The sequence below is a fragment of the Plectropomus leopardus genome, chromosome 5 (assembly GCF_026936395.1).
Source record: "Plectropomus leopardus strain MGB_pleo_1.0 chromosome 5, ASM2693639v1, whole genome shotgun sequence".
In the NCBI taxonomy this organism is placed as follows: domain Eukaryota; kingdom Metazoa; phylum Chordata; class Actinopteri; order Perciformes; family Serranidae; genus Plectropomus; species Plectropomus leopardus.
In genome coordinates this window covers 6401805-6428427 of record NC_142180.1, presented here as the reverse complement: position 1 = coordinate 6428427, position 26623 = coordinate 6401805, and the positions used below count along the sequence as shown (strand labels likewise).

General features: G+C 42.1%; 1 protein-coding gene across 1 annotated transcript; it reads left to right on the top strand.

Annotated features, from left to right (window-relative positions):
- The first annotated feature begins 1294 nt into the window (after window positions 1–1294).
- LOC121963152 (PH domain leucine-rich repeat-containing protein phosphatase 1) lies at window positions 1295–26183 on the top strand. Its single transcript, XM_042513482.2, has 17 exons — window positions 1295–3277; window positions 8625–8821; window positions 10333–10458; window positions 10645–10793; window positions 13390–13536; window positions 14743–14970; window positions 15188–15390; window positions 15491–15551; window positions 15655–15750; window positions 18404–18559; window positions 18681–18881; window positions 19133–19295; window positions 20915–21045; window positions 21170–21286; window positions 21875–22069; window positions 22192–22429; window positions 23355–26183. The coding sequence occupies exons 1-17, from the start codon at window positions 1669–1671 to the stop codon at window positions 24534–24536; spliced, it is 5199 nt and encodes a 1732-aa protein (XP_042369416.2). The 5' UTR covers window positions 1295–1668; the 3' UTR covers window positions 24537–26183.
- The last annotated feature ends 440 nt before the right edge of the window (window positions 26184–26623 follow it).

The following is a 26623-nucleotide window of genomic DNA, read 5'->3' as shown; positions in this document are numbered from 1 at the left end:
GTTTTAGTATTGCGTGAGTACATTTCCTTCAGGAGACTAAAAGATCTGACAGTGATAAAAGTATTTTCCTCTTTAAATAATAGCAGTATTACAGCGTAGAAATAGGCCACTCTGTTACAAGTAAAATCCTGCATTCATATTCAAAGTACAACAGTTTTAGCATTAGTAGGCCCTACTCATTATCCAGAATGGCCAACCTCAGAACTATAAATGTCACATTATTGGATTATAACTACTAATTATTGCATAAATTGTTCATTATTTTAATGGTGCCGCTTGTTAAGGTGGAGCTAGTTCAGACTACTTTATTAGCCGAGTAATATTTTGTCATTTTGTTATCTGCAAAGTGACTTAAGCTATCAAATAAATATAATGTAGCTCCCTTAACCCTTTGAAACATTTTCTTGTGCTGCATTCAGATACCTTTTTTAAATTAGTTAGAAAAAAGGGAGGGTGGTTAGTAATATATATATATATATATATATATATATATATATATATATATATATATATATATATATATATATATATATATATATATATATATATATTTTAAACTAGGAATAATATCCAGAAAACTATATTTATTAATTGCTTAATTGCTATGATATTAGAATTAATAAATATGTGGATCTTATGTAACATGAAAGAAGAATTAAAACTTATTTGTATGAAGAGTTTTCATCATCCTTTTGGGGTAATTTTTTCTTTTTCTTTTTTTTAGGTTTCTGTTTTTGCTTATTTTCAGGTCATTTTTTGTAGTAACTTTTTTCACTGACTTTTTCTATTTTTTTGGTCCATGTCTTGTTAACTATAAACTATCTATAAATATCAAAATTACATATTTAAATTCATGTTCCAAAATTATCATAATTTTAAGCACATTTTCCAGGGTATTTCTCTTATCCTGAACCTTATCTTTCTTCTTTTTACTCAATTTCCGTTAATTGGGTTGTACATTTTACTAATTTCTTGCTAATTTTGGGGTCATTTATTCGTTGCTTATTGTCTTCTTCCATGTTGCCCAGGTTTCAAAGGGTTAATTACACTTCACCACCGGGATCTGAGTGATTCCACCATGACAGGCTAATACTGTCACCTTACTACCAAATACGATGAATTTACCGCCGGTTTTCTTGCTCTCTGAACCAAATAATAAACACCGGGGGAATTCGCCCTTTCCTGGTTGTCTTAACCACGTTGAGAAGTCCCCCCACACCCCGTCGATGTACACACCTACACAAATTCCGAGCTTTCGGGAGCACCTGAAGGCGTCATAATTCATATCCAATGAGACCCCGCCCTGTCCACCGTGTCCTGCTGACCGTCACTCTCATCTGTCTGTACAGTTGCTGTCGCGCCTTCTCGCGCTAGCCTCCATGGCGACCAACTAGAAAAAGAAGCGTTTTGTCATCTCGACCAGCCAGTTAGCTCCTGTAAACGAGCTAACGGGCGTGTTACGAAATGGGATGATGTAGCGGGGCAACTCCTTGGACGAACCGCGCAATACTTTAGCATGCTAAGCTAACGCGGAGCCGTGTTCAACATTTGCCAGGAGAAACCAGCCAGCGACCAGAGCGAGCTAACGGCTGTAAGCTAACGGAGGCTAGCATTCACCTGCAGGCTGTTCTTGCTAACTAACTGGCGCCGCCGCTGCTAGCTAACAGGATGGAAAGTGTGAAAGAAAACGACTCTGGGGCGGCTTCAACTTCATCAACACCGCAGGGGGTACTCGAGTCTGGCAGTGACAGTAATACCGTCAAGCCAAGTGGATTACCACCGCTGTCTGCGGGGAAGAGACCCTCAATCGGGGAGGATGACGGTGGAGGCGCAGAGGCGAAACTCTTCGGGAAGGGACTCGCAGCCACCTCCCTTCTCCAGATTGCGATAAGGAACGGGATCTATCAAAACCAAGTTGCCAACGCTATCGGCGGCGCGGCCAAAAATATGAACATTCCCGCCGTGAAAACAGCCAACATTTACAGCCTGACATCGGTCAACAGCACTACTTCTGTCAACTCTTTGCTGAGCAGGAGACGACAGAGACACAAGAGGAATCTCTCGCTGGGGGCTCCGCCGACCAGCAGCTCCCCCTGCGTGTCCTCTGCTGAGACAGCCAGCCCCGCTCCCTCCGTGTCGCCGCTGAGCACCCTCAGCCTGGATAGAAAGACTTTTCTTCGGCAGAAACAGTCAAAACAGCTCCAGGCCTCGGATAAAACATGGGTGAGATCGGACCTCCGGCGGGGGTGCATTCACGTCCACGACTGGCTCACGCCCTCCTACCCGCGCCCGGTGCTCTGCACAGTGGACACCACTGCCTCAGAGGTAGCCAGTAAGCTGGAAGGGAGCAAAGCTGGGGCTGTGTTGAGAATTAACTACAAAACTGCTGCTGTTGTTGACTTAAAAGATAATTGTAAAGATAGTAATGGGCATGCTGATGAAATCAAATGTCCTAGTGATAGTGTGGATGTCAAAAACCCCAAATCAGAGGAGAATGGACACACAAAACAGTATTATCCTGATACTAAGCTGTCCTCTAACTTGTTGGATGATAAAACTGCAAGTAACTCCTCATCTGAAGTTTATCTGAATGATATTGGGATGGATTTGAGCCTGAGTATGGCTGACTGTTATGGAGTCTACTCAGGCTCAGATATGGAGAGCAGCACCTGTGAGGACTTCAGTCCAGGTGGACCCAGAAGCACAGAGCTCCGAGACTCCCTCAGTGAAGGCCAGGGTTTGGGCACAGACTCCTCCATGGTGAGCCCAAACTGTGACAGTGCCACAGAGGGACCTGATCCATTTGAGAGCTCCTCAGATGAAGTAGACCTCACCTCCTCTCCGACACATTCAAGCGGCAACTCTGCCACAGACCTGCCCACCACAGACCCCTGCAGTGGTTCCAGCCAAGCGACAACCACCCTGGATGACACTGAGGCTGGGGCTGGTGATAATGTGGATTCCCCCAAATTAATCAAACCTCCTTCTAAATGCCCCAGCAGCTCTCAGACTCGGCCCCTGTCCAGCCAAGCATCTGTCCAGCCTGACCCTGAGATCCCAGGGGGGAGCAGAGGATGGCCCGAGCCCATCAATACTAGTCCGACCCCGGCTCTTTTCCTCCAGCTGCATGGTGGAGCAGTGCAGCGGCTGAAAGATGATGAGAGGCCACTTCAGATATTAAATGAGTACCTCACTAATCTGGGGTTTGAAGACCCATGGAGAGTGCAGGGGGAGGGGATGAACCCAGAAATTGGCTGCCTGATTCGCTTCTATTTTGGTGAGTACTTTGTCGAAAATATATAAAAATCCAAATTAAAATTTTTTTTTACAGGTTGTTGATGATTTATTTCTAAAGAAAGATCTGCCAGCATGTACTGTATGTTTTTAAACAATAAGAACATTTCTCTCTTTTCCAATCACACTGTATCTTAGCTGTCAGAGAGCCACTGGCTGCTAGTTACACCATGCCACTTTAGTTGTGCTCGTCCTGTCTCTGCTCAGTCATTGTTCATCCATTCTCAGTGTACCGTGAGCGCTGTCATTGTGTTTGGTCAGTCGGACTGTTAAACAAGTGTATTCAATTGTCCCCATGGGACAATACCCAGTGTTTTGCCTGTAAACCCACCCAACCCTTTCTGTGTGTAGTCCTGTGGGGAGACACATCTGGAGGTAACAGGTGTGCTCTGCTCTTTGGGCACACCAGCCACCAATCATACGGTGTTGTGGGTTCTGTTTCCCTCCTGCTGTTGTTGTTGATGTTGTTGTTATTGATAAAGATCATGTTTTGCTGACAAGCAGAGTAAGAGGATGGAAAACAGCCATGATCTCCTTTGGGATTAGCACAACTGGATATTGTTTTTGACCTTGTTTTTCACACCATGAGTAAAGTGGGTATAAAGAGGCGTGGGGTGATGATGAAGAAAGAAACAGGGAATCATATTTACTAAAATTAATTTTAAGTTCATGTTATCACATTGTCAGTCCTTTTTTAAATATGCTTTAAGTGCCGTTTTTCAGTTTGCTTTTAAGAGCATTCAAGAACACATCTTTCTTTCATTTTTCTTTCTTCATACAACATGAAACACACAATAAAACACACCAGTACTCCACATAAGAGATGGTTCAGATTTTTTGGAGTGTGGTTGTATAAGGTACTTATCAATAGTCAGTGTATTACCTCCAGTAGATGTCAGTTTTCATGCCCCCAGTTTGTAGAATCAGGCTGAAGTCTGACACAGAAGCCAAGCAATCAACTGCTGTGGATGGGGGCCAGCAACAAAATGTATTTTAGCCAACTAAAAAAAGTATCACCTAAAACAAACAATATTAGTTTAAGTGTACACTATTTTTAGAGTATTTTTACTGTTTTACCTTCCTACCAGACAGCCCATTTTGACAGTGAAGCTGTTAACGTGTTCAGTTCCCCATCTATGCCCTTGTCAAAGCCACCAGACTCCACTGACAAAAATAATAATTTTAGCTTGGTGAACACAGGCGCTGCTAGTCTGTCGCTGCAGCGATCAGTCAGTTAGTGTTTTTGTGTGACTTTGGTGAACTGACCAGACTAACCTAAACATGCCAAACATAACCTTAACATGCCAAAGTCACACAAAAAAACAACTGATGGATCAAGGCCATGGCAGAACAGCAGCTCTTGTGTTCAGTGATGTTAAAAAATTGTTTTTCCTCAATGGAGTCTGGCTTTGAAGACAGCAATGCAACAGCTTTATTTTTTTCAGTTGACAATCACTGTCTGATATTAAGATAAAGCAATGAAAATACTATCAATAAAGTGTACACACACTAAAATGTGTTTTGTTGCTGACCTCTCCACAGCATTAAATTGCATAGCCTCCATGTCAGACTCCAGCCTGCTTAACCAAACTGGGGGCGTGCCGACCAACATCTACTGTTTGTAATATACTCTCTATGGATAAGTATCCCATACAACCCCACTTTGAAAAATCTGAACTTTCCCTTTAACCTAGAGATCCACTAAAGAAGTTGTGCTACCCTAAAAGAGAGCTGGGCAAATTCCCCTGCCTCCTTCCCCCCACTACACTCTTGGCTCTCACAGTAACATGACAGAGGAACAAAGCATGACGTAGAGTTAGGCCACTGAAAGCAGGGGCCCTTCCAGCTACTGCAGACAAACACGCAGCCGTGAAACAAGCAGTGAGAGGCTGGTGCGACAGGAAAGTGGAAGTGCTGCTGGCATGACGGGGACAATTACAGAGGAGAAGTGGTGTGATGATGAGAAGTGACTTGGCGTTGGCAACATAAGAAATTTCAAGTTAAATTGGAATAATTTACCACAAATCCCTACTTGTTTTGGCTTGTGAGCCTTTTAAAAACAAAGCAAAGTTGGCTCTGGAACCCCTTTTTGACTGATTCATTTATTTCCATACTGTTATTTTAGAGGCCTGGAGAAGTAAAACAATTTTACAAGAAAAAAAATCCTTCACACTGCCCTGTCCTCTTGGAGTGTGTAATTGTTTATAATTTTTGTTGCTGTTCAGAACCACAGGAGTTTGACTCAGCATTATCCCTCTGGTAAAATGCACGCTACCAAATATTCTCTTTCTCTTTTGCTATCTCTCTATTGCGCACACACACACACACACACACATGCACAAACACAGTGCTGACAGTAAGAGAAAAGTGACCTCAGTGGAACTCATATTTCACCTCCTCAGTGTTTCAGATCTCATTGAGACAGTCACAGCAGCAGACTCCTCTTCAGCTCAGAACTGCAGTACCCAGAGGTCACTGCTTTACTCCACAAGGTTAAATACTCCCCCAGCAAACGTGTCAGATACTGGTGCCCAGCACTCACTAAATACCCGCAAGCTATGAAGACCAGCATCTTATTTTGTCCTCAGAGTGTGGACATCACACAACACCACACCAGCTGCACGGCTCAGTGATGCTGCTGTTTAAGAGCTGAGATTTCAGCCGAAATCCAAAACACTGCTTCCAGCAGAGTCTTGTAACCGCTGGACTGCTGGACTTTCGGTGCATGTAGGGACACCGGGCTTGTCAGGGACAAGATGCATCAAAAAGTTTTGTCGAACAGGAAATTGCTTTCGGCTGCTTGATGAGAGACAGGATGTTCCCCAGTCAGAGAAATGGCCGGACGGAAAAGGGCATGTATGAGTGTGTATATTAACACACTATGTCACGCCTGCACCGCCCAGGAAAGGGTGGACCCCCACAATTCACAGAGCACATTATTGTTTAGTTTAAAATGGGCTGTGTTTGAACGAACATTGATCAGCTCCATCAGTACGTTTATGTCACACGTATTCAATCGTTAGCCTCATGCATTTCTCATAAAAGACACCACAACTGATTTTGAACATTAATAATGTATGAAAATGTAGAACTGTATTGAGACTTTTTATGAATATGATCAGACTTGTTGGTGTTTATAACCACCAGATCTAAGTTTATCATGAATTGTTCTGCCTCATATCTTTATTTATATTAACTGACATCATCAGCGTCTGTACTGTCAGGACTCCCTGTTCCTGCTGGAACCAAGGATACATACAGAACTTCAGTTTTTTTATGTGGGCAGATCCTTCATCTTTGAATTAATTACAAAAAGCTCTGAAATTATGGATGGCAGTCACCCAAAATGATTTTAAACACCAGCAGAGCTGAAACGATTAGTTGATGGACTATTTTGGTAATGAATTAGGGCCTAATGGATTCATTTATTTAAGCAAAAATGCCAAATACTTTTATGTCCAGCTTCTCAAATGCCAGGTTTTGCTGCTCTTCTCTGTAACAGTAAATTTGGACTGTTTTGGACTGTTGGTCGCATTAAAGCAGCAACTCAAATATGTAAACTTGGGACTTTTTACAATCATAGTGAGTGTGTTTTACATTTTCTTACAATTAACTATCAAACTGATGAATTGATTAATGGAAAAAATAATCAGCAGAATATTCACTAAACAAAGTAATCTTTATTTGTATGAGTTGTTGGAGTTGGAGGAAAATTGATACAGCATAGTATTGCAATATTTTACGTAGCAATATCGTATCAATTCACACACACCACGTATAACTTTTTTATTATATAAATTATTAATTTTACTAATACAAAGTAAAGTTTTGGCAGCATACTAGAAAAATAAATCTATTGTTTTTTCAGTCCATTAGGTACAGTTTGCTATGATATACTGTAAGTGATTGAACTGAGATAAACAGACTGAAAACTTTGTCGTATATGATTAAACAAATGTTAACAAAGTTTTCCTTTGGTGACGGAATTTGTAGTTGAAGAAAGGTAATGACCAGAATATAAGTATGCAATACTAAACAATATTATTCTATTCAATATTGTATTGTGACTTAAAAATTGCGATAATATCATATCATGAGACCTCTGGTGATTCCCATCCCTAATGAGTTGTAGACATTTTAAAGACCATAATAATAATAAAATAACTTTTTTTGTATAGCGTTGTTTTTAAACCAAAGTTACTAAGTACTTCACAAAACCAAACCATACATTACAAGAGCTGGACGGTGCAGTAGATATAACAAATATATTTTTCTGGAAACTGTGCGCTTTAATGACTCGCTTTTTTCCTGACTTTTCTGTGTGGTAGCGATATCTTTAGATCCCAGTGAATAAAGCAATGAAATCCAGGTGGTTTGGGCTTTGGTTGCTTTTTCTGAAACTTAACTTTGCAGGATGTAAGCATGTTTTTCCAGCATGTCTTTTTTTTTTTTTTTTACAAAAGAATCACAATTTCTCAAATATTAAATGTTCAAACAGATACAGCTGTATGGTAACTTTGCCTAAATAAAATAGAATCCAAAACGTTCAAAATTCAGATTTAGATCTGGAGCTCTCTGAATTCTCGGCATCTGACCAAGCGTTCAGTGTCTGCTCTCTGTACTTGTAGCGTTGAAGCTGGATAGCCAGCCCTCAGGAGCTGGTAAGTCCCAGTAAAACCTAAGTGACGCTTTGTGTAAGTCACTGGAGGAGGCGTCCGGGAGGATCAAGGTGCTGGTGTTATAAGACGTTACATAACAAGCTAATCTGATTTCAGGCCTCTCAGTGGCTCACACTCTTCATGTGTCTCCCTTTCTCCTGTTCTCCGCTGTGTGATCACTAGAGCTGAGAATGAAAAGCACCGACCGGAAAACCCAGTTTTATAAGACACTGTACATCATCAGTCTGTTATAGTTTGTTTCACTGTGTCTAAACACGCAAGGCGATGAAGGGGAACACCCCGCCTGGCGTTTCAGGCCAATCTCCCGCTCTGCCCTGCGACGGTAGCTGAACTGTGGCTGCTTTTTGTGTCAGCAAGGGGTTAATGTAACAAATCACGCCTGAGTGACTGCTCGCTCTCGCGGCCTGCACGCTATTAGCTACAATTCACTTACATAACCACATAGCTCTCAGTCACTCTACACTTTCTGAACGAGACATCCAGTGTGAGCGAGTTCATTCACAAAATCCCAGACAGCTAAAAATAACATCTTCTATTGTGCAAAAAGGCCATTATGAAACATAAAAATCAGTGTCTATGATGAGAGCTCCACTAATGATCATCAGCCGTCTCACTCAGTCTCATGTAACAAGGTTCTTTCTCTCTCTTCAGGCAAGCCCCGGAGTGTGGGTGGCTCTGAGCGAGTGCAGCTTTCTGGGGTGTTCAACGTGCGGAAAGGGAAGCTGGCACTGCCGGTGAACCGCTGGTCGAAGCGTCAGGTCACACTGAGTGGAACCTGCCTCATTGTCTCCTCTGTGAAACACGCCCACACTGGCAAGATGCACATCCTCCCTCTCATAGGTGGAAAGGTACTTTCTCAAGTGTGTTCATGTCTTTTATTTGTTTGATTAGTTTCCTGGCTTGGTACCTGTTTATCAGCCTGTTGGTGTGTCCACATGGAATCTGGCAGACGGCAAACCGTATGTCATTTCAGTGAACAAGAGCAGGACGGTAAAATTAGGCGAGGTCGGCAGAAGATACCAGCAACAGCCACGGTAGACAGCGTTGCCGTCCTAAGTTGAAAAATGTTTTAACTTTTTGCCATCCTCTCTCTTTTGTCATATGAATTTACCGGACTGTTTTAGCTGTTCTGTGATTTGCCTTTACCCATTTATGCTGCATTTCACACCAGATGTGAAACAGCATAAGCGTGCCTTCTTTATCTTATTGTTATTATTATTATAGCTACAGTATCGCCGAGTGGCTGTTGAAGTGTCACTCAAACATGACCGTACCGTAACGTAGTCACAGGGTCTGCGTTTCTGCTATTTTCCACAAAGCACCTCGACTGAACATCAACTAAAATTTGTATTTGGTCATAAAAATGTTGACACTCATGATCAATGTCTGAGCTCCATTTTAACATCTCATTTTGCCGCCCTGTTGCATCCCTGTGTGCACTGCAGTTTACATAAAGCTAGCACAGGGTCAGCTAACTAAGCTAAATAATGCAGTGCGGCAGCTAAAAACAAACCATTGAGCAGCTGACTCTTTACTGCATGGACTTGGAGCGCTGAAAAAAGATGAAGTCAGTTCAACTTTTGTTTGTAGAGCATCACTTTTGTCGGCAGCAACAAGTGTAGCGCATCTCTTTGCAGCATCATGTCATAGCTTCCATTGAAAATGAAATGTAGCCTGTTGCTGTGTTGCTCGTAGCATGAACGCAACATCTGTCATTATATCCACATTGCTGATGATTATTCATCAAAAATCTCAATGTGTAAATTAACCCTATAATATTGTTGCAGTATAGTCTTTATGTATTTCATCAAAAAATACTACTGCTGTACCATCACACGTGTATGGCAAGTCAGAACAGAAATGCTTAGTTTTGGGAGGGACTGAAATGAATTTGTAGAGTGCATCTTTATCCTAAAATAAAAGGCGTCGCACAACTCTATAGTAATGTATAGGCCACATTGCTGTTTAGTGGAGACCACAGAATCCCTGGACACCACTCCAGTGAAGACTAGATACAAGTAGCTGAATATTTTTGATGAACAAAACATGGTATATTTAGAAGAACTGGGCAACGTGTTTTAATTTAGGATATTTTTAATCGAATCTCACACTCATCTGCACCTCAGTGTGTGTGTGTGTGTGTGTGTGCATTGTCAAAGATTGAATAACTTTAACCACCTCAAAAACTTGCCTTATGCCATTTGCAAAAGAGATAAAAACAAGAATTTTTGTATCATTAAATATTTTGGGGAAAGACAGAGGGTCAGAGATGGAGAAGATGACATATTTTTGAAACCTCAGTCATTTATTGGTTTTAAGAAAAGATGCCAAAGAAGCTACAACATGTTTTATGCTGCAGGTGGAGGAGGTAAGGAGACACAGCCACTGCCTGGCTTTCAGCTCAGCTGGTCCTCAGAGTCAGACCTACTACATCAGCTACGACTCCTACACAGAGCACCTCCGCTGGCACCGGACGGCTTCAAAGGTACTTGAAGTGTAATTTGCATGTATCTGTGTCCACAGTTACACTGTTTGCTTCTGTAATCAGATTTTATTGGCACATAAATTCAAGTTTGATTCATCTTGATGATGATGGTGGGATTTTACATGTCTCAACTGCCTCTTGTGGTTGCTCATCATGCTGTCCTGTCCTTCCTCTCCTCTTTGTCAGATTGCGTCCCAGAGGATAAACTCGGTCGACCTGTCCTGCTGCAGCCTGGAGGAGCTGCCCGCTCAGCTCTTTTACAGCCAGGACCTCACACACCTCAATCTCAAAAACAACTTCATGTCGCTGCACAAAGGTGTTCCAGCACTCACCAGGTGAGTTTCTGTCACCAAACACCATCCTGTGTGTTTTGGAACAATGCAGCAGGAGGAGACGATCGTTGAAAAGCGTGTTTTCCTCTTTGTCGTTCCCTCCTTTGGATATCCCTCGGTGTTTTTGCTGTCTTGGGGAGCAAGCATATGATCTAAAGAGGAAGCAGCTTAGATCAAATTACAGATGACGTGTGTGCGGGCGGCTGTGTGGTTTGGATGATTAAAAGAGACCTACACCGGTGATGAGAGAGCTGACATCCAGCCACCTGACCTCGGGGACCGAGGGCTCGTCCAATTTGTCATTGGTCATAATGTCATTTTCAGTGTAAGAGAATGTCTTTGTGTCTGTGCAGTTATTCACCTTCATCAGTCATCTGCTACAGGATGAGTGCCCCGTCAAAATAGAATAGGTATGCTTCACTAACAACTTTTAACATCAGCATCTGAGCAACATAAGAATGAAATTGGAGCCAGACCTACAAATAAGATGAGCAGTATCTGTCATTTCTACATCTTTATTTTTCACAAATCTTTTGGAAAGAACAGAACCCACAATGCGGAAGTCTGTCTGTCAGTACTTTTTGACTTCCCTACCCTGTTTGTGGCTCTAAACCCCAAGCCAATCGGTTCCTTCCTAAGATGTAAATCCTTAAACATGGGTTATAATTATATACTTTGATTTCAATAGCATATATGCTGGGGACTATTTTCAGCAGCATATTAATACACATTTAACAGTGAGTATTTCTGGCAGCAGGACAAAGTATGTGGAGTAAGTATTTGTTTGTAGGATCAGTTTGTTTTTTTTTTGTTTTTTTTTTATTGTAGACCAAGAGGAGTGTTGTTTAAAAAGGCACTAAATCCCGAAACCGCTTTCTTGCAGTCGAAAGGCAGTATAAATGGGTATTTAGTAGTGTTGTTGATTAATCCAGGTCCAACTGTTGACAAGTATTAAAACTTTACATATTGTGTAGGGTTCAACCGATATTGGTTTTTCAGGGCCGATACGGATACAGGTTATTAGTAGATAATGAGACCAATAACCAATATCTGGAACAAATTTGCATTTATAATAAAAATAAAAATCTCTCTATCAAGATTAAGAATTTGGAATGTAACAAACTCCAACACAAGACTTTGTTTAAATTCCTTTAGCAAATGTTTTGATTAAAACTGAAACTTTCAACATCAGATACAGCAAGTTCCCAGCAACTTTTTCAGTCAAGTGAGAATTTAAACAAAAAATGAATAAATAAAAAGAACGAGGTTTTACAAAGGAAGGGTTCCTCCCATGCTGATACTTTCTTTGCACTTTTTAATTAATTAGTTTCATCAGTGATTATTAAAATAAAATACTGATACAGTAATCGACAAAATGCCAAATATCGGTCTCAATAATTGGCCAAGCCATTAATCTGTCAACCTCTATTCTGCATACTGATGCCCTCTCTGGCAGCTAGAAATGATGATGATGTAAATTTAAAAAAAAAGTATGGCAGAGCTTTCCAAGCCATTTTTGTGCCTCCGTCCTGGTTTAACAGCCTTGTGGCTGAAGTAAAAATCCTTTACTGAAAAGCTGTGTGTCCCTTACTTGTGCAAAATTGAATTTAAAGTAGTAGTGTGTAAGATTTAGTGACATATAAATTCTACACACTTTTCCTTCAGTAGCACAAGACTTGATACAGACTGACACTTAATTACTGGACACTCGTGAACTCCTGTTTGCGTTTCCACGTAATATTAATCATTTTTAGATAAAGTCCAGTATTGTTGTCCAAACACAATGTATATACACAGGTGTGGTTGCCGAGATAATTGCAAGATGAGCATCATTTATGTGAGCATCAAGCTTTGTATTTCATTAAACTGATATGTTATTTGCCCCAAAGAAGCAATGCAATGTTTGTCATGTCTCAATCATGTTTTTTCGTCCTTTTTGCTTCTGCTGAAATATTCCCCTTACAGCAATTTCTCTCTCCCTCTTACTTTGGCTCCTTTGTAGCTACTCAGAAGAAGATTATGCTGAAGCCGGACATTTACTTGATGATATACTGTGATTATACGCTGCTATTGTTCCTCCGTAAACACACGCTTCCCAGGCAGTGTTTTTGAGGAATTTGTTTTTCCCGTGCCGAGCCTGTGACTTTCCCTCGGAAGGACGTGGGTCCGGCTCAGCCTTTCACCTCGACCCTTCCGTGAACTGGATTAGACTAGCAGGGAAAGCCAGGAGGAACACGCGCACGCACGCGCACACACACACACACACAAACACAGATGTTCCTACCTGAACCCCATGCTGCATTGTTATGGTGAAACCTTTTAGTCGTGTAAACATTTACCTTTAAATAGCGCGTGTACTGTAAGCATTATGGAGCTGCATCCTTGAGACCTTGCACAGGCTTCCTCTCATAATTTTCCTTGTTTATGAGATGGGCGTTATGTGACTAAAAAAGTTTTTCACAGTGTTAGTTTTTCAATTCAGTAGAAGGCTAAAGTCTGATTATAGCACTGAGAGATTAACATCTTTGTCCTTCTTTGTCTACCCCTTTTCTTCCTGTCCCCTCCCCCTTTCCCCCTCGTTCTCTCTAACTCTCTCTAGGTTTTGTAAACTGAGAAGCCTCAGTCTGTCAAATAACGCTCTGTCAGACTTTCCCCTGGCCTTGTGTGACATCACCTCGCTTACTGAGCTGAACTTGTCTGGGAACCGTCTCTCGGCTCTGCCTGCAGAAGTTGGAACCATGCACAAGTAAGTGTGCAGAAAGAGAAACGATGACCGCTGGGGCTGCTGCTATAATGATAACGGCGCTGATAATGATGATGATAATTTGCCAGATATTTGCCCTAAAGCAGAAAGTATCCTCTGTGACCTGTACTTTGCTGACATCAGATGGGAGCTGTTGTCATTGTGGCTCCATCAATGCAGATTAATCCCTCTCTGTATTAAGTGAACAACTGGCTGTGCACCAGACTTGTGTCCTGACGGTGCAGAGGTTTTGTGCAGGTGATCAGAGTGCAGAGTCATGCTGATGCTATCCCCGCATGACAGGGTATTTGGGGTCAAGCACTCAGTTATTGTGTGCACCAGCAAACTGTGTGTAGTTACGCACTGTTTAGATGTACTGTGATTTTAAACATGTCCCTTTACAGTATTCAACATTTAGACCTCAACTCTGAGTTTCATGGATAATTTTGTTTGTCTCCTTGCCAGCGATAGTCGTGGCCAGGGGCATTATGTTTTTGGGTTGTTCGTCTGTTGCACACTTTAGGGAATTTCTTTATATTTGGCACTAATGTCTTCTTGGACCTACAAACTGGGTTTGTAATTAAAGGTCAAGCTCACTGTGACGTTTTGTCAGTGTTGCCAACATGGCAATTTTTCCGATAGATTTAGCAACTTTCAGACCATCTCAGTGATTTTATTTCTAAAAAGCGACAGACAATGTCACCAATATGCAAATGAGCACATGATGTCATCTGGCAACCTGTAGCGATTTTGGAACTAGTTCTGGCTACTGTCATCAGAAAAGAGTTGGAAACATTGCCTTATGTCTGTCTCATTCTTGTGAATGAGATATCTAAAGAAGGCCTTGAGGAAGTTTAGTCAAATTTGGCAAATAACATCCACTTTGACTCAACGATGTTCTGATTGGATTTTGGTGGTCACACGTCAAAGTTTAAGGTCACTGTGACCGCACCTGTCTCATTCTTGTGAGTGTGATATCTCAAGAACACCTTGAAGCTGTGCTGATTGTATATATCTGCTGAGAGGAAGCTTTCTGTGAAGCATCCATGTTTTCAAAGACATGGATTTAAACTGTATGTAAAAGTGCAACTTGACTGGTGGGCTGAAGCAAACAATCACGAGTCGGCTATTCTAGAACAGATTCTAAGAACAGATTAATGTTGAGCACTTTCTGCCGTCCATCATCCTGTGTTCTCTTGTTGTGTTCAGCCTGCAGACTCTTCTCCTGGATGGTAACTTCCTGAGCTGTCTGCCCATGGAGTTGGGCTCTCTGGAGGGCCTGACCTACCTCGGCTTGTCCTTCAACTGTTTCAGCTGCGTCCCCCCTGTCCTAGAGAAGCTCAGAGGCTTGGAGAGACTGTGTCTGGCAGGGAACCAGCTTTCTGTCCTGGATATGGCCGGACTGCAGTGGCTGCCTGCTCGCCACATAGATCTCAGGTAAACATATCCTCAAGGACTTCCGGACATTTTTAGACATAACACAGGAACAATGCAGATCAGAAATCCAACACTTCCCAAGATACTGCGGGGAAAATCTGCTATGTGTTTCTGCATCACTGCCTGTTTTTGTCCTGTGGATTTGGAAATCTTAATCCCAAAGTTCAAAAAGTTCTTTCTACCCTCTTTCCTTATGTTTATTTGCTCTCTTGTACAGACTGAACAGGCTTCAAAAGGTGACAGCGGGAGACTCGGAGCAGCTGGTCCACATAGTCCAGCTGGACCTGAGGGACACTGGGTTACAGGAGCTGGATGTCAGGCCTCTCTGTAGGCTGGAGCTCCTCCGCTGCGACAGGAACACTCTCTCTCTCCTCAGAGTCAGTGGCCACGCCCTCAAGAGCCTGCATGCTGCACACAACGGTACTAACATTTATTATGTGCTATATAAACAGGTTAATGTCTGGCGCTATATATACATCCAGACACAGATTATAAAGAATTATGCATGTTGTGTTTGTAGAGCTGAAGCTGCTGGAGGTGCAGCCGGTGCCAGAGAATCTGACTGTTCTGGATTTGTCCTGGTATGAAGACTCTATGAATACTTAACTGTCCTATTTGCTGTGGAGAAAAGAAGGCTATGTTCTTGTTCTAAGCTGCATGCTGACTGTATTTGTTTTATTAAAGGAACAAGCTGGGATGTGTCCCCGCCTGGGTGTGTGAGAGCAGCAGACTGGAAGTGCTGGACATCAACCATAACTCTGTTACAGAGCTGCCTATACAGTGAGCATCACACAAACACCTGCTGCATGGATACGTTTTTCACAAATACACTGTGTTCTTAAAATACAGACGGAAAGGGAGGTAGCTGCTTGGATGTAAGAGTTAACATTTGAATGGGTAATATAGCACAAAATTAAAGATTAAGGTGCTGTGTACAACCCTTAATGGAAAATAGATGGGTGAAAAAAAGATTAGGGAGAAAAAATAAAAAAGATAGGTGAAATAAAAAACTGTGAAGGAAAGAAAAAGATTGGTGAAAAAAACACATTTTGTAGACAAAAATCGCTTGGTGAAAAAAGATGGTAAAAAAAGGGGGTTGATGGGTAAAAAAAAAGTTTAGGGAAAAAAGCAATCAATGAGTGAAAAAAGATAGGGGGAAAACAAACAAGTGACAAAAACGGGGGGGGGGGTAAAAAAGAGGTGATAATAAAGAGAGAAATAAGATGGGTTAAAAAATGGGAAGAAAAAAATAGATGGTTGAAAATATCTGGATGAAATAAACAATAAATACTTTGCGTTTAACCAGAAAAATTGCGTTACTTCGCAAAACTTCTGCATTATTCCAGAGAAGTATTCTGAGTCTCTGCACACCTGCTGCAGCAGCACAACATCCAAAGGTCTTGATGAAGGTGAATATAGCTGAGATCAGCAGGTTTGGTGACTATTAAATACACTCAGCCAGTCACGACCATGGTCTCATAACTGTGAAACAGCTGTGCCCCCCTTAAACATGATAAGGAGCTTTGCAAACGGAAAGTTGTACCTCAGGAAAAGTCTGAAGGGTTCAAAGCGTCACGACATGAACACACATAACCACACATCACCACACATCCTCCACACCCAAAGACAGATGGAGTATGATTACAATAATTCTAATGTATCTCGCCTTGGATATGGTCGCATAGTTTAGTTACTAATGTTACACACCAGTGTTTGCAATGCAGTGTCTTTCAATGATAAAACATGAGACTTAAGTTTGTGAAAAAAAGAAGAATGGGAAAGATGAGCCCTGGTAATGAGATGTCTCCATAAAAAAGCAGAATTGTGAGCTCTAACTGACCAGTTTGATGTGTGTAGAGCTGTCAGGCAATTTAATGAAAATAAAGCACATGAAACGGCCGTGTGTCAGTCAGAATAACGGCCATACCCTCAAACATGATTACTAAACTATGTGACCGTGTATGAGGTGAGATACACTACAATTATCGCTGTCAAACTCCATCTGTCTTTGGATACACAGTTGTGGTGATGTGCATTCATGTTGATGCTCTGAACCATTAAGTCATTTCCTGAGATAGGCTCAAATTTTGAGTTTGTGAAGCTTGCTATCACGTTTAAAGGTGGCACAGCTGTTTAAGAGCTATGAGATGAATTATGTGACTTGCTGATAGAGTATGTAATAATAACCACACCCCCTGATCTAGGCAATTTTGACATTCACCAAGCCCTCTGCATGTTGTGCTGCTGCAGGGAGTGTGCAGGGAGACCCAACATTTCTCGGCACAACGCAAAAGTTCATCAGGAGACAACCAAAGAATATATCTTTTCTTCACCCATCTATTTTTCTCTCCCACATTGTTTCTTTTTTTTTTTACCTGTCTAGTTTTCCCCCATGATCTTTTAGAGGCTTTGTAGCATTTAGAATATTATTATAGCAGCAAAAAATGTTCATCTGCAAAGATAAAGTGGAGTAATGGCATCCTGAGCAAAAAATGAAGTCTCTCTCCCTCTCTCTCTGTGTTTGAGCGTCTTTGTTCTGCCTGCTGGCTTGTCTGGCTGTGTGTGCATGTTACTGCATTTTCCCTCATCATGTTCTGCCTAGCCCAAAACATGCTAAGGGAAAAAAAAATTACATCCTGCTAGCTAGCACACTGCTGTCACACTGCTGACATTGTGTTAGCCTCCTCCTTAATTTCAAAGAGGTTACTGCGTTGGTAAAGTTTTAGTACTGATGGAGGGGAGTGAGACGGGAAAAAACATGTGCTTCTCCAGCAGCAAAGTTTAACTTAACCACACTTCAACAGCAACACACGGCAATGTTAAGCAGAAACAATTGAATTCAATTCAATTAAAAAAATAAGAGAACAAAAAAGAAGACACTTTATAAAAAATGTATAATTTATTAATCAAAAGGGAAAGTTTTAATGTGAAACATTGTTTTAAGAGGCAGGATCATTTTAGAGTAGACTGACTTACAATAGGCTAAAAACACTATACACATAGATATTTTAACTCTAAATATGTATATTATTCCAAAAAAATTCTTCTGTACCTGTGGCAACACGCCCACTCCAGTGCAGTGCTATTTTCAGTATGTGTACAGCCTTTGGCAGCAACTAAAAACATGTACTGTTGCCATCAAAGACAATTTGATCTTTGCTATAGATGACTGTAGTCCTACAACTACTTCTTCTCTATAAGAGGCACAAAATGTAATTTCAACTCAAGGTCAAGCATTTCTTTCAGTCTTCATCTAGGCAGCCATGATTCTCAAGTAACATCAACTCATTGTTCCTTAGTGGAAGATTGGGCCATTATGACATATTAACACATGAAATAGTCCTCTGTGTCCTCATCGGGGTAAAACAGAGTTCACTCTGACAGATTACACACAGAGAGGCTGAGCTGGCTGTGTTGTCTCTGTGTTGTGTAGGCTGCTGTCCAGTGGGAGCCTGAGAAAACTGCTGGCAGGCTGGAACCAAGTGTGCCGGCTGGCTGAGAGGCTGGAGAGGTCACAGCTCGAGGTCCTGGACCTCCAACACAACCATCTGACTGAGCTCCCACACAACCTGTTCATCAAAGCACAGAGGTACACACTACAACACAATATCCTTCCACTCGCTTTGGTTTTCTTTGCACATTTGTGCCCTCATCTTTCTTTCATTTGTTCAAGTACTAAGTTTGTATTCTCTCCTGGGATTTCATCACAGCTTGAGATACTTAAATGCATCTGCAAATAAGCTGGAGAACCTCCCAGCAGCCAGCCTATCAGAGGACAGCTTCAGCAGCCTGGAGGAGCTCTATGTCACCAATAACAGCCTGACAGACAAGTGCGTCCCTCTGCTGACTGGACATGGACACCTCAGGGTGCTTCACCTCGCCTACAACCAGCTGCAGACCTTTACTGCCAGGTAAAATACTGAATTGCATGTGAACTGTGCTCACTAAAGAGTAAATCCAAACTATAGTCAAGTGGCTGATTCATACCTTGAATTTTGCTGCATTGAAGGACAAATAAAAAACAAGAAACAGAAAAAAATCACAGCCTTGGGTCAGAGTCAGGTTTAAGCCACAAGCGAGATGAGTTTGATAAATGTGGTTCCCTAAAAATAAAGTTTGCAGTGGCAGTGTCCCAAAATAACAGTACCTCTGCCTCCTGCAGTAAACTGGCACGACTGGAGCAGCTGGAGGAGCTGGACCTAAGCGGCAACAGACTGAGGGCCGTGCCCACCACCATCCTCAGCTGTCAGCGTATGCACACACTCTCCGCCCACTCCAACTGCATCAACGCGTTCCCCGAGGTGCTCCAGCTGCCTGAGATCAAGGTTAGTCTGCTAGACGCAGGTATTTTGGGCTCTGTTTCCTTTCATTCATTTAGCTGTTCTTTCTTCTTGACACACAAAACAACCACATGCACTCCTTTTCACAGAAGCAGAATTTGCTTTTGTCCTAGTTAGATACCTTGTGGAATTAGTTTGGGAAATAAAGGATGAAAGTCAGCATTATTCTACTGAGATGACAGAAAGCGTGCTCCTTCTGTCCCTCTTTATCTCGCTTTCTGTCTGCCTACCTCTGTGTTCATCGTTATTGGGTTGGGCCAGATCAGGAAATCCTTTGTAATCTCCTCGTAACTCTCTAATCTCTGCCTACCCAAATGACGGTTCCATTCTCCTGTCTGTGTAGGAGTGTGTGTAAAATAAGGGTGGCCTCGTAAACCACTCAGACATGCATCATGATTCTGTATCAGTGCACAAAACGCCTGTCAGAATTTTAAAAAAGCTTCTTTGTGAGCTAGTCTTCTGAGCTTTTATGTCAAACAAAACCTCTGAGAAAGGGAAATCAAAAGGTCTGATGCAAATATGTAGTCATGCTTGAATTAAAATCAAATTTATTAACAAGTTAAAATGACCTTTGGTCTCTCTATCTGTGCTTGGTGCTCAAGGCCAATTTTGTCAGCTGTTGTTTTATTTAGTCTAGCCCTGTGTTAAATGTCCTTGCTAGTTTTCGTCATACTTAGCAAATCTCAACCTGTTTTTTTTTAGTTTTAGTTGACTTAAAGCCTGTGTTTTTTAGTTTCATTTTAGTCTTTTTCATTTTAGTCCAAAAGCTGAACTTTTTGGCATAGTTTAAGTGAATGAAAACTGTAGACTGTTGATATTGTCTCCTTTTTTGTCAGTCAAAATATAGAGATTTAAGTAAATTTTTGTTGTTGTTTAAACCCCATCTTAGTCTCTCTTTTTCTTTCTTTAACAAAATTTAATGTAGATACACATAGTCAGAGTAAGTGTTTAATGATGTTCGTCTCGTCATCGTCACATCTTGGTCATGGAAGAAAAATTGCTAAGTCCCTTCCCCACTGCACAAAAAAACCCCATCAGCTAACATGGTTTTATAATGTAGTGGGAAAGGTAACAATCGGCATCCACTCTCAGGTCAGATGACTCTGCAGTAGTCATGGGTATTTATCAGTGCCGACTACAATCAGCTTCATTGCTAATACAACACCCTAGTGACTGCGCTAATTTTAGCCTCTTTGTCGGTGAGATACAGTGATAGGACATCACAAATTACCGTTCGTGCTAGAACTTGCAGCTAGAATCTTTCCAAATTTAATTTTGATTTAATTTTTTGAGTTTTAGAGAGAAACTGAATAAGTAAGAGAAATGAAAAAGAAGTACATTATACCGTAACATTTTTACTGGCCTCCATGCTGCTTACTAACTTGTGTTCTGGTCTGTATTTGGTGTTGAATGAAACACACACACACAGAAAGGAATACTTGTCTGCTTCAGAGCTGTGTACACAGCTCTGGTGTACTGGCAATCTATTGCCGATATTTAGTTTTTTTTTCCATGTTTCAAAGAACCCTGCGTACACGCTCTGATTTTGGTGGAAAAGTGATATCAGTGTTGGTTAATGAAATGCACTGGTTGTGCTTTCGCAGTGTGTCGACTTGAGCTGCAATGAGCTGACTGAGGTGACTCTGCCAGAGACTCTTCCTCCGAAGCTTCAGGAGCTGGACCTGACCGGGAATCCTCGCCTCAACCTGGACCACAAGAGCCTGGAGCTCCTCAAGTATGAACCTCAAAGATCCTGCAGTGATGATAATGACAGTAATAAACAGTCTGTGGAAAATATATGTGCTATTGACTCATGAAACCAACTAGCTAACCCTTTTTTCTTTTCCTCCTCTCTGCAGTAATATCAAATGTTTCAGGGTGGATCCATCTCCTTCAGCTCCATGTGTGAGTGAGAGCCACGGGGCCCCTGCAGTGTGGAGCCACGGCTACACGGAGGCCTCTGGAGTCAAAAACAAGTCAGTCCTCCTCCCTCTTTTTCTGTTTTATTCATCTGAATTAATGTCATTTATGGATCTCTTAAAGTCTATAAAAATATAATTAAGAAAGTGAGTAAAATTTCTTTTGATTATTAAACACATTTCCAAACCACAGGTGCATCATGCTTTCAGAAAATTTCACAAAAAAACGTAATAGTAATGAGAAACAGAATTTTTATAAAAGCATAAAAAACCAACTTTAAAATAAATTAAAGAAATGCCAGTCTACACAAATATACATTTTCTAAATTGTTCAAAACACCAACTCAGCTGATCTGGCTGCTTACTGCTGAATATTGCATTCTTATTGTTGTTATAGCAAGTTTTCTGCCTGGACAGCAAAGATTTAAACACTTTTGGTCAGCAGATCTGTTTTGGTGCAGATGTGACTGATGAAACTGTGGTTAATAAAATGCTTTTGTCTTTAACCGTGAACATTATGCAGGATCTCGATCAATTGTCCCTGGAGGATATGGAGTTTGATGTTTGATGTTTTTCTAAATTTCTTGTCAGAATTGTCATTACACTGAGATCGCTTGTTGATGTTGTTGTTGTTGTTGTCCTCAGGCTGTGTGTGGCTGCTCTGGCCCTGGACAGCTTCTGTGGGATTCGTGAAGCTCTGTATGGAGTTTTCGACGGAGACAAAAACGTGGAGGTGCCTTACCTGCTGCAGTGCACCATGGGAGACGTGCTAGCAGAGGAGCTGCACAGAGGCCAGAGGCAGGAAGATTATATGACCAACACTTTCCTCACCATGCAACGGTAAACAAACAGCTCATACGAGTCACAAAGAAGCCAAACAATCACTCCTGAACACTTCCCCAGGCTGCTGCAGCGACTGTTCACACCGGCTCACTCAGTGTTTCCGTGTTGCTCTCCTGCAGGAAACTGGGCACAGCAGGCCAGAGGATGGGTGGCTCTGCAGCACTGTGTCACATCAGACATGATCCGGTGGCTCCTGGCGAGCACGGCGGCTGCTTCACCCTGAAGGCTGCCAACGTGGGCAAGTGCCAGGCTGTTTTGTGCCGCGACGGTAAAGCTATGCAACTGTCCACCACACACACCGTCAAAGAGGAGCCGGAGTACCAGAGGGTCCGGCAGCATAACGCCATCATCACCGAGGTAAAGACAGAGTCATGTTTAGGTGTTGTTGATCGTAATGTGTGTGCTCTGGAACAATGAGTTGATTTATAGATTTGCCGATTGACAGCAGGCAAATCAAATGGTGATAATCAATGAATCCTTTAAGTTATTTATAAAGCAAAAGGATTCAGAAAGTCTTTTTTTTCAGCCTCTTAAATGTGATTTGTGGCTCTTCTCTGTTCTCTGTCATTGGAAATTAGGGCTGCAAAATCTATTGTTAAAAAAAAGTTATCGCAATATCAATTTGTGCAAGAATCACATTGTGAAAGACTTTGAGATAGTTGAAAGAGAGTATCAATAGAAAACTGCACGTTGAAAATGTAACTTTTCTACTTTATTGTTTCTAACACTTGAATGTGTTAGAAAAAATTGTATGTTTTTTTTTAATTAACAAGTAGTTTATATTGTAGCAGTAGACCTAAAGCAGCAAAAACGCAAAACTAAGTACACTTAATATGTTTATTTATCCAAAGTAATGTCATTGCTAGATTCAACAACTTTATTGCATGTTTTCCTCATCTTGTGCAGCTCTATTGTAAATTGATTATCTCTGGATTTTGTACTTTTGGTCAATTTGAAGACATTACCTTGATCTCTGAGGAGCTGTGATAACTTTTTTTTAATTGTGGGGGGATATTTTCTAGACTACACAACTACAAGTTTAATTTTAAAAGTAATTTAAAATAAATAGATTAAATTAAATTCTGTTAATGAATATATTAGGGTTGAAATTTACAATTATTTTCACTATTTCTGGACATTTTATAGACTTAATTAATAATCCATAAATCAAACAAACAGTTGCCACATTAATCGATTTGTCATTTATGGATGGAGTTTGTGTACATTTGAGGTTTTGTCTGAAAAAAACGACATAACAGCTCTTTGTCCTTGTCCTCTGCAGGATAACAAAGTGAGCGGTGTAACAGACTCCACCAGAATTATGGGTTACTCCTTCCTGTGCCCGTCTGTGACCCCCAGACCCCACGTCTCCACAGTGACTCTCACCCCGCAGGACGAGTTCTTCCTCCTGGGCAGCCGGGGCTTGTGGGACATGTTGTCTCCCAGCGAGGCGGTAGAGGCGGTCAGGAACGTACCAGACGCTCTGGCTGCAGCTAAAAAGCTGGTGACTCTGGCTCAGAGCTACGGCTGCTCCGACAGCCTCAGCGCCGTCGTCGTCCAGCTCAGCATCACAGAAGACTGCTGCTGTTTCTGCGAGCCGCCGCCTCCCCCTCCCAGCCCTGGCCTGGGCGCACACACCAGCACACACCCCTACTCAGCAAGCGGTGACGGCGGCATACCGCTGCCGCCGGCCTCCTCAGGAACAGTGAGCGAGCTGAGCAGTGAGTTCAGTACGTCTGAAATGAGCAGCGAGGTGGGATCGACGGCGTCCTCAGAGGAGCCGCCGCCTCACACCGAGCCCCTGACGTCCCACCTGAACCTGCCAGGGCGAGCCGGCGTGCGGAGACCGGCCTGCGGAGGTGGAAGCTTCCACAGACAGTTCTCCGGCGCTCTGTCTGACAACGGGGTCGACAGCGAGGACGAGGAGCCCATCGCTGGCGTATTCTCTAATGGCAGCCGTGTAGAGGTGGAGGCTGACGTCCACTGTCTGCGCCGCCATGACTGCTCCGCAACCCAAACACACACTCAACCAAGCACAAACATCCCTCCCGCCATCGCTCAGCATCACCAGCCTTCACCTCTTCCCTTCGCCTCCCCGTCTCCTTCCCCCGTCCCTCCTTCCTCTCCCTGCCTCAGCGGGGAGGCTCAGTCAGGGACTCTGGGACGCCGGGCTCGAGCTAACGGCTCCGTCGCCTGCCAAGGAAGGAACCAGGACCTCATAGAGGAGGCGGCTGATGCCCCTGTCAGGAAGCTGGGGGGCTACTTCAATGCTCCTGCCCAGCCGGACCCCGATGACCAGCTCATCATCCCGCCAGAGCTGGAGGAGGAAGTCCGGCAGATCATCCAGCAGCAGCAGCAGCAGCAGCAGCAGCAGCAGCAGCAGCAAGAACAAATTCAAACACACAACCAGCAGCAAGCACACAGCTACCAGAAACCTGCAGACTATTTTGTCACACCCCTTTAACTTCTGCCCAGCTTTTCAGCAGCCGGTTTCAACTTCTTATCTTGGATTTCAGATGGAGAACTGTGAAATCAGGACGGTCGGTCTTGCACGGCTCCCTCCAAAACCCTCAGAGTAATCTGAAGACGCTTCTGGACCAGAGAGACTGTGTTTTGTTACCTACTTTATTTTCTACTGTTAACTCTATGCCCCTTGAAACGCAATGCAATTTTTATAACACTTTATGTTGATTAAATCTTCACATGTAATTGATTTTTACCATATCTTTCATTTGGAGAAGCACTTTGACTGCTTTTAATTAGACTATTGAGTCTGTATGTAAAAATGGTACTTTGAGACATGGACCATTGTGTTTTTGTGTTGTAGCAGGCGTTTCCTGTTTGTTTCGCGGCTGACAGCCTTACATTTGTCGGAGTTAGTAGAGCTGTTAAACTAACTCCTAGGAGTTTAATACTTTAAAGTGACCTAGTCACTAAAGTGTACTAATATTCTCTGAGAGAAAAGATGATTATGTCAAAAGGCTGATATTCCAGGTTCGTGTTCTCGGGGGTGTGCAGAGTTCAGAGTGGTGCTGCAGTGGTGAGTAAATGCTGAACGGGGGCGGGGGGGTCCTACAGTTATTACCAGCTCAATGAATGTTCTCAGAACAGTGTTACAGACTTCTCGATAATGGCAAATCGCACAAGAGAGCTACTTTTGCTATATAATAAATTAAAGTTTTCAGATAACCACAATACATTGACTTTGACTTCTTGTGGAGGGTGGACACTTACAAGTAAAAGATAATCTGTGCAGCCATCTGTTAGACTTTGTCAAGAGCTTTTAAAGGCTTTGTTGTGATGTTGCTATGCTGATAGTTTGGGATTTTTTTGTGACGAGTTACACATTTGCAATTGAAACATCTCTCCCCAGCACAGTGGAGGTCAATGCAATTTTTTTGTTTTTGGTGCTCAAGACACTGAAACATCACATTTGATTTTCTCAAGGCAACGCAAGAAAATCCCAAGATCTGGCTAATCTGGCCTGTTTTTTTCACATATGTAAAAAAGTTGTTTAAGTTCTCTGCTTTTTGTATGAATATTCATTGGCTTTTTTTAAGATAAGATGACTTGCAGCAAAGCGCTTCGCTTGGACTCAAACCTGCCGCTGCTGCAGCAAGGACACAGCATTTGTACATGGAGTGCACACTCTACCAGGTGAGCTACTAGGTGCTCCAGTTCTCTGCTTTTAGTGTGACAATCAAAATTCTATTCAAGAGCTGAAACAATTTGTAGATAAAATGCATTTTAAGGAATTGTTAATTGTTCAAGCCGTTTTCAATTTCTGATTCCAGCCTCTCAAATGTGAGTATTTACTGCTTTTTCCTATTTTGTATCATTGTGAATTGAATCCTTTTTAGGAATTTAGACTTGTTTTTTTTACTGTTTTGGCACCAAATGATTAACAATAATTTTCTAATTAATTTAACAATCTTTTCTCTCTCTCTTTTATTTTTTTCTGTTTGTTTGATATAGAGAATGTCAAAATTCCAAAGCTGATTCCTTCAAAAAGCTTTTTGTGTCTGATTGATAATGAAAATAATCATAAATTGCTAGAACACATTACGGTAAAGCTGCATCACTGCTTACCATTAAACATTTGTACAGTGGGTGAACTGACCCTTTTCAAAATCTTAAAAAAGAAAATGTCCATACTTAAGACATACACATCACCAAGCAACAGGCCTGCCTTTCCTCCAGCTAAGGTCACATTGTCTTATTAGTGCTGCTGTGATACAATCACTGCATTGTGTTATCCGAAATGGTAAAATTAGAACTTGGGTTATTACCTCACACGAGAGAATTTCTTTTGTTAGTAATTAAGTCCCCGATTGCACAGTCCAGCAGTTACGTCACTGCTGTGCCCTCTGTGTATGTGTGGCCCATTGTGAGACAGCAGAGACAGGAGGGGGGACATACAGCAGTGATGTCATGGCTGGCAGGAAGCCTCTGAAGGGGACAGAGAGCGAACATAACAGCAGTGTTGTATTGAGTTCAGGTGCCCCCTGTAGGCTGTTTTGTTTATCACACTTGTAATTGTAAACAACAGTC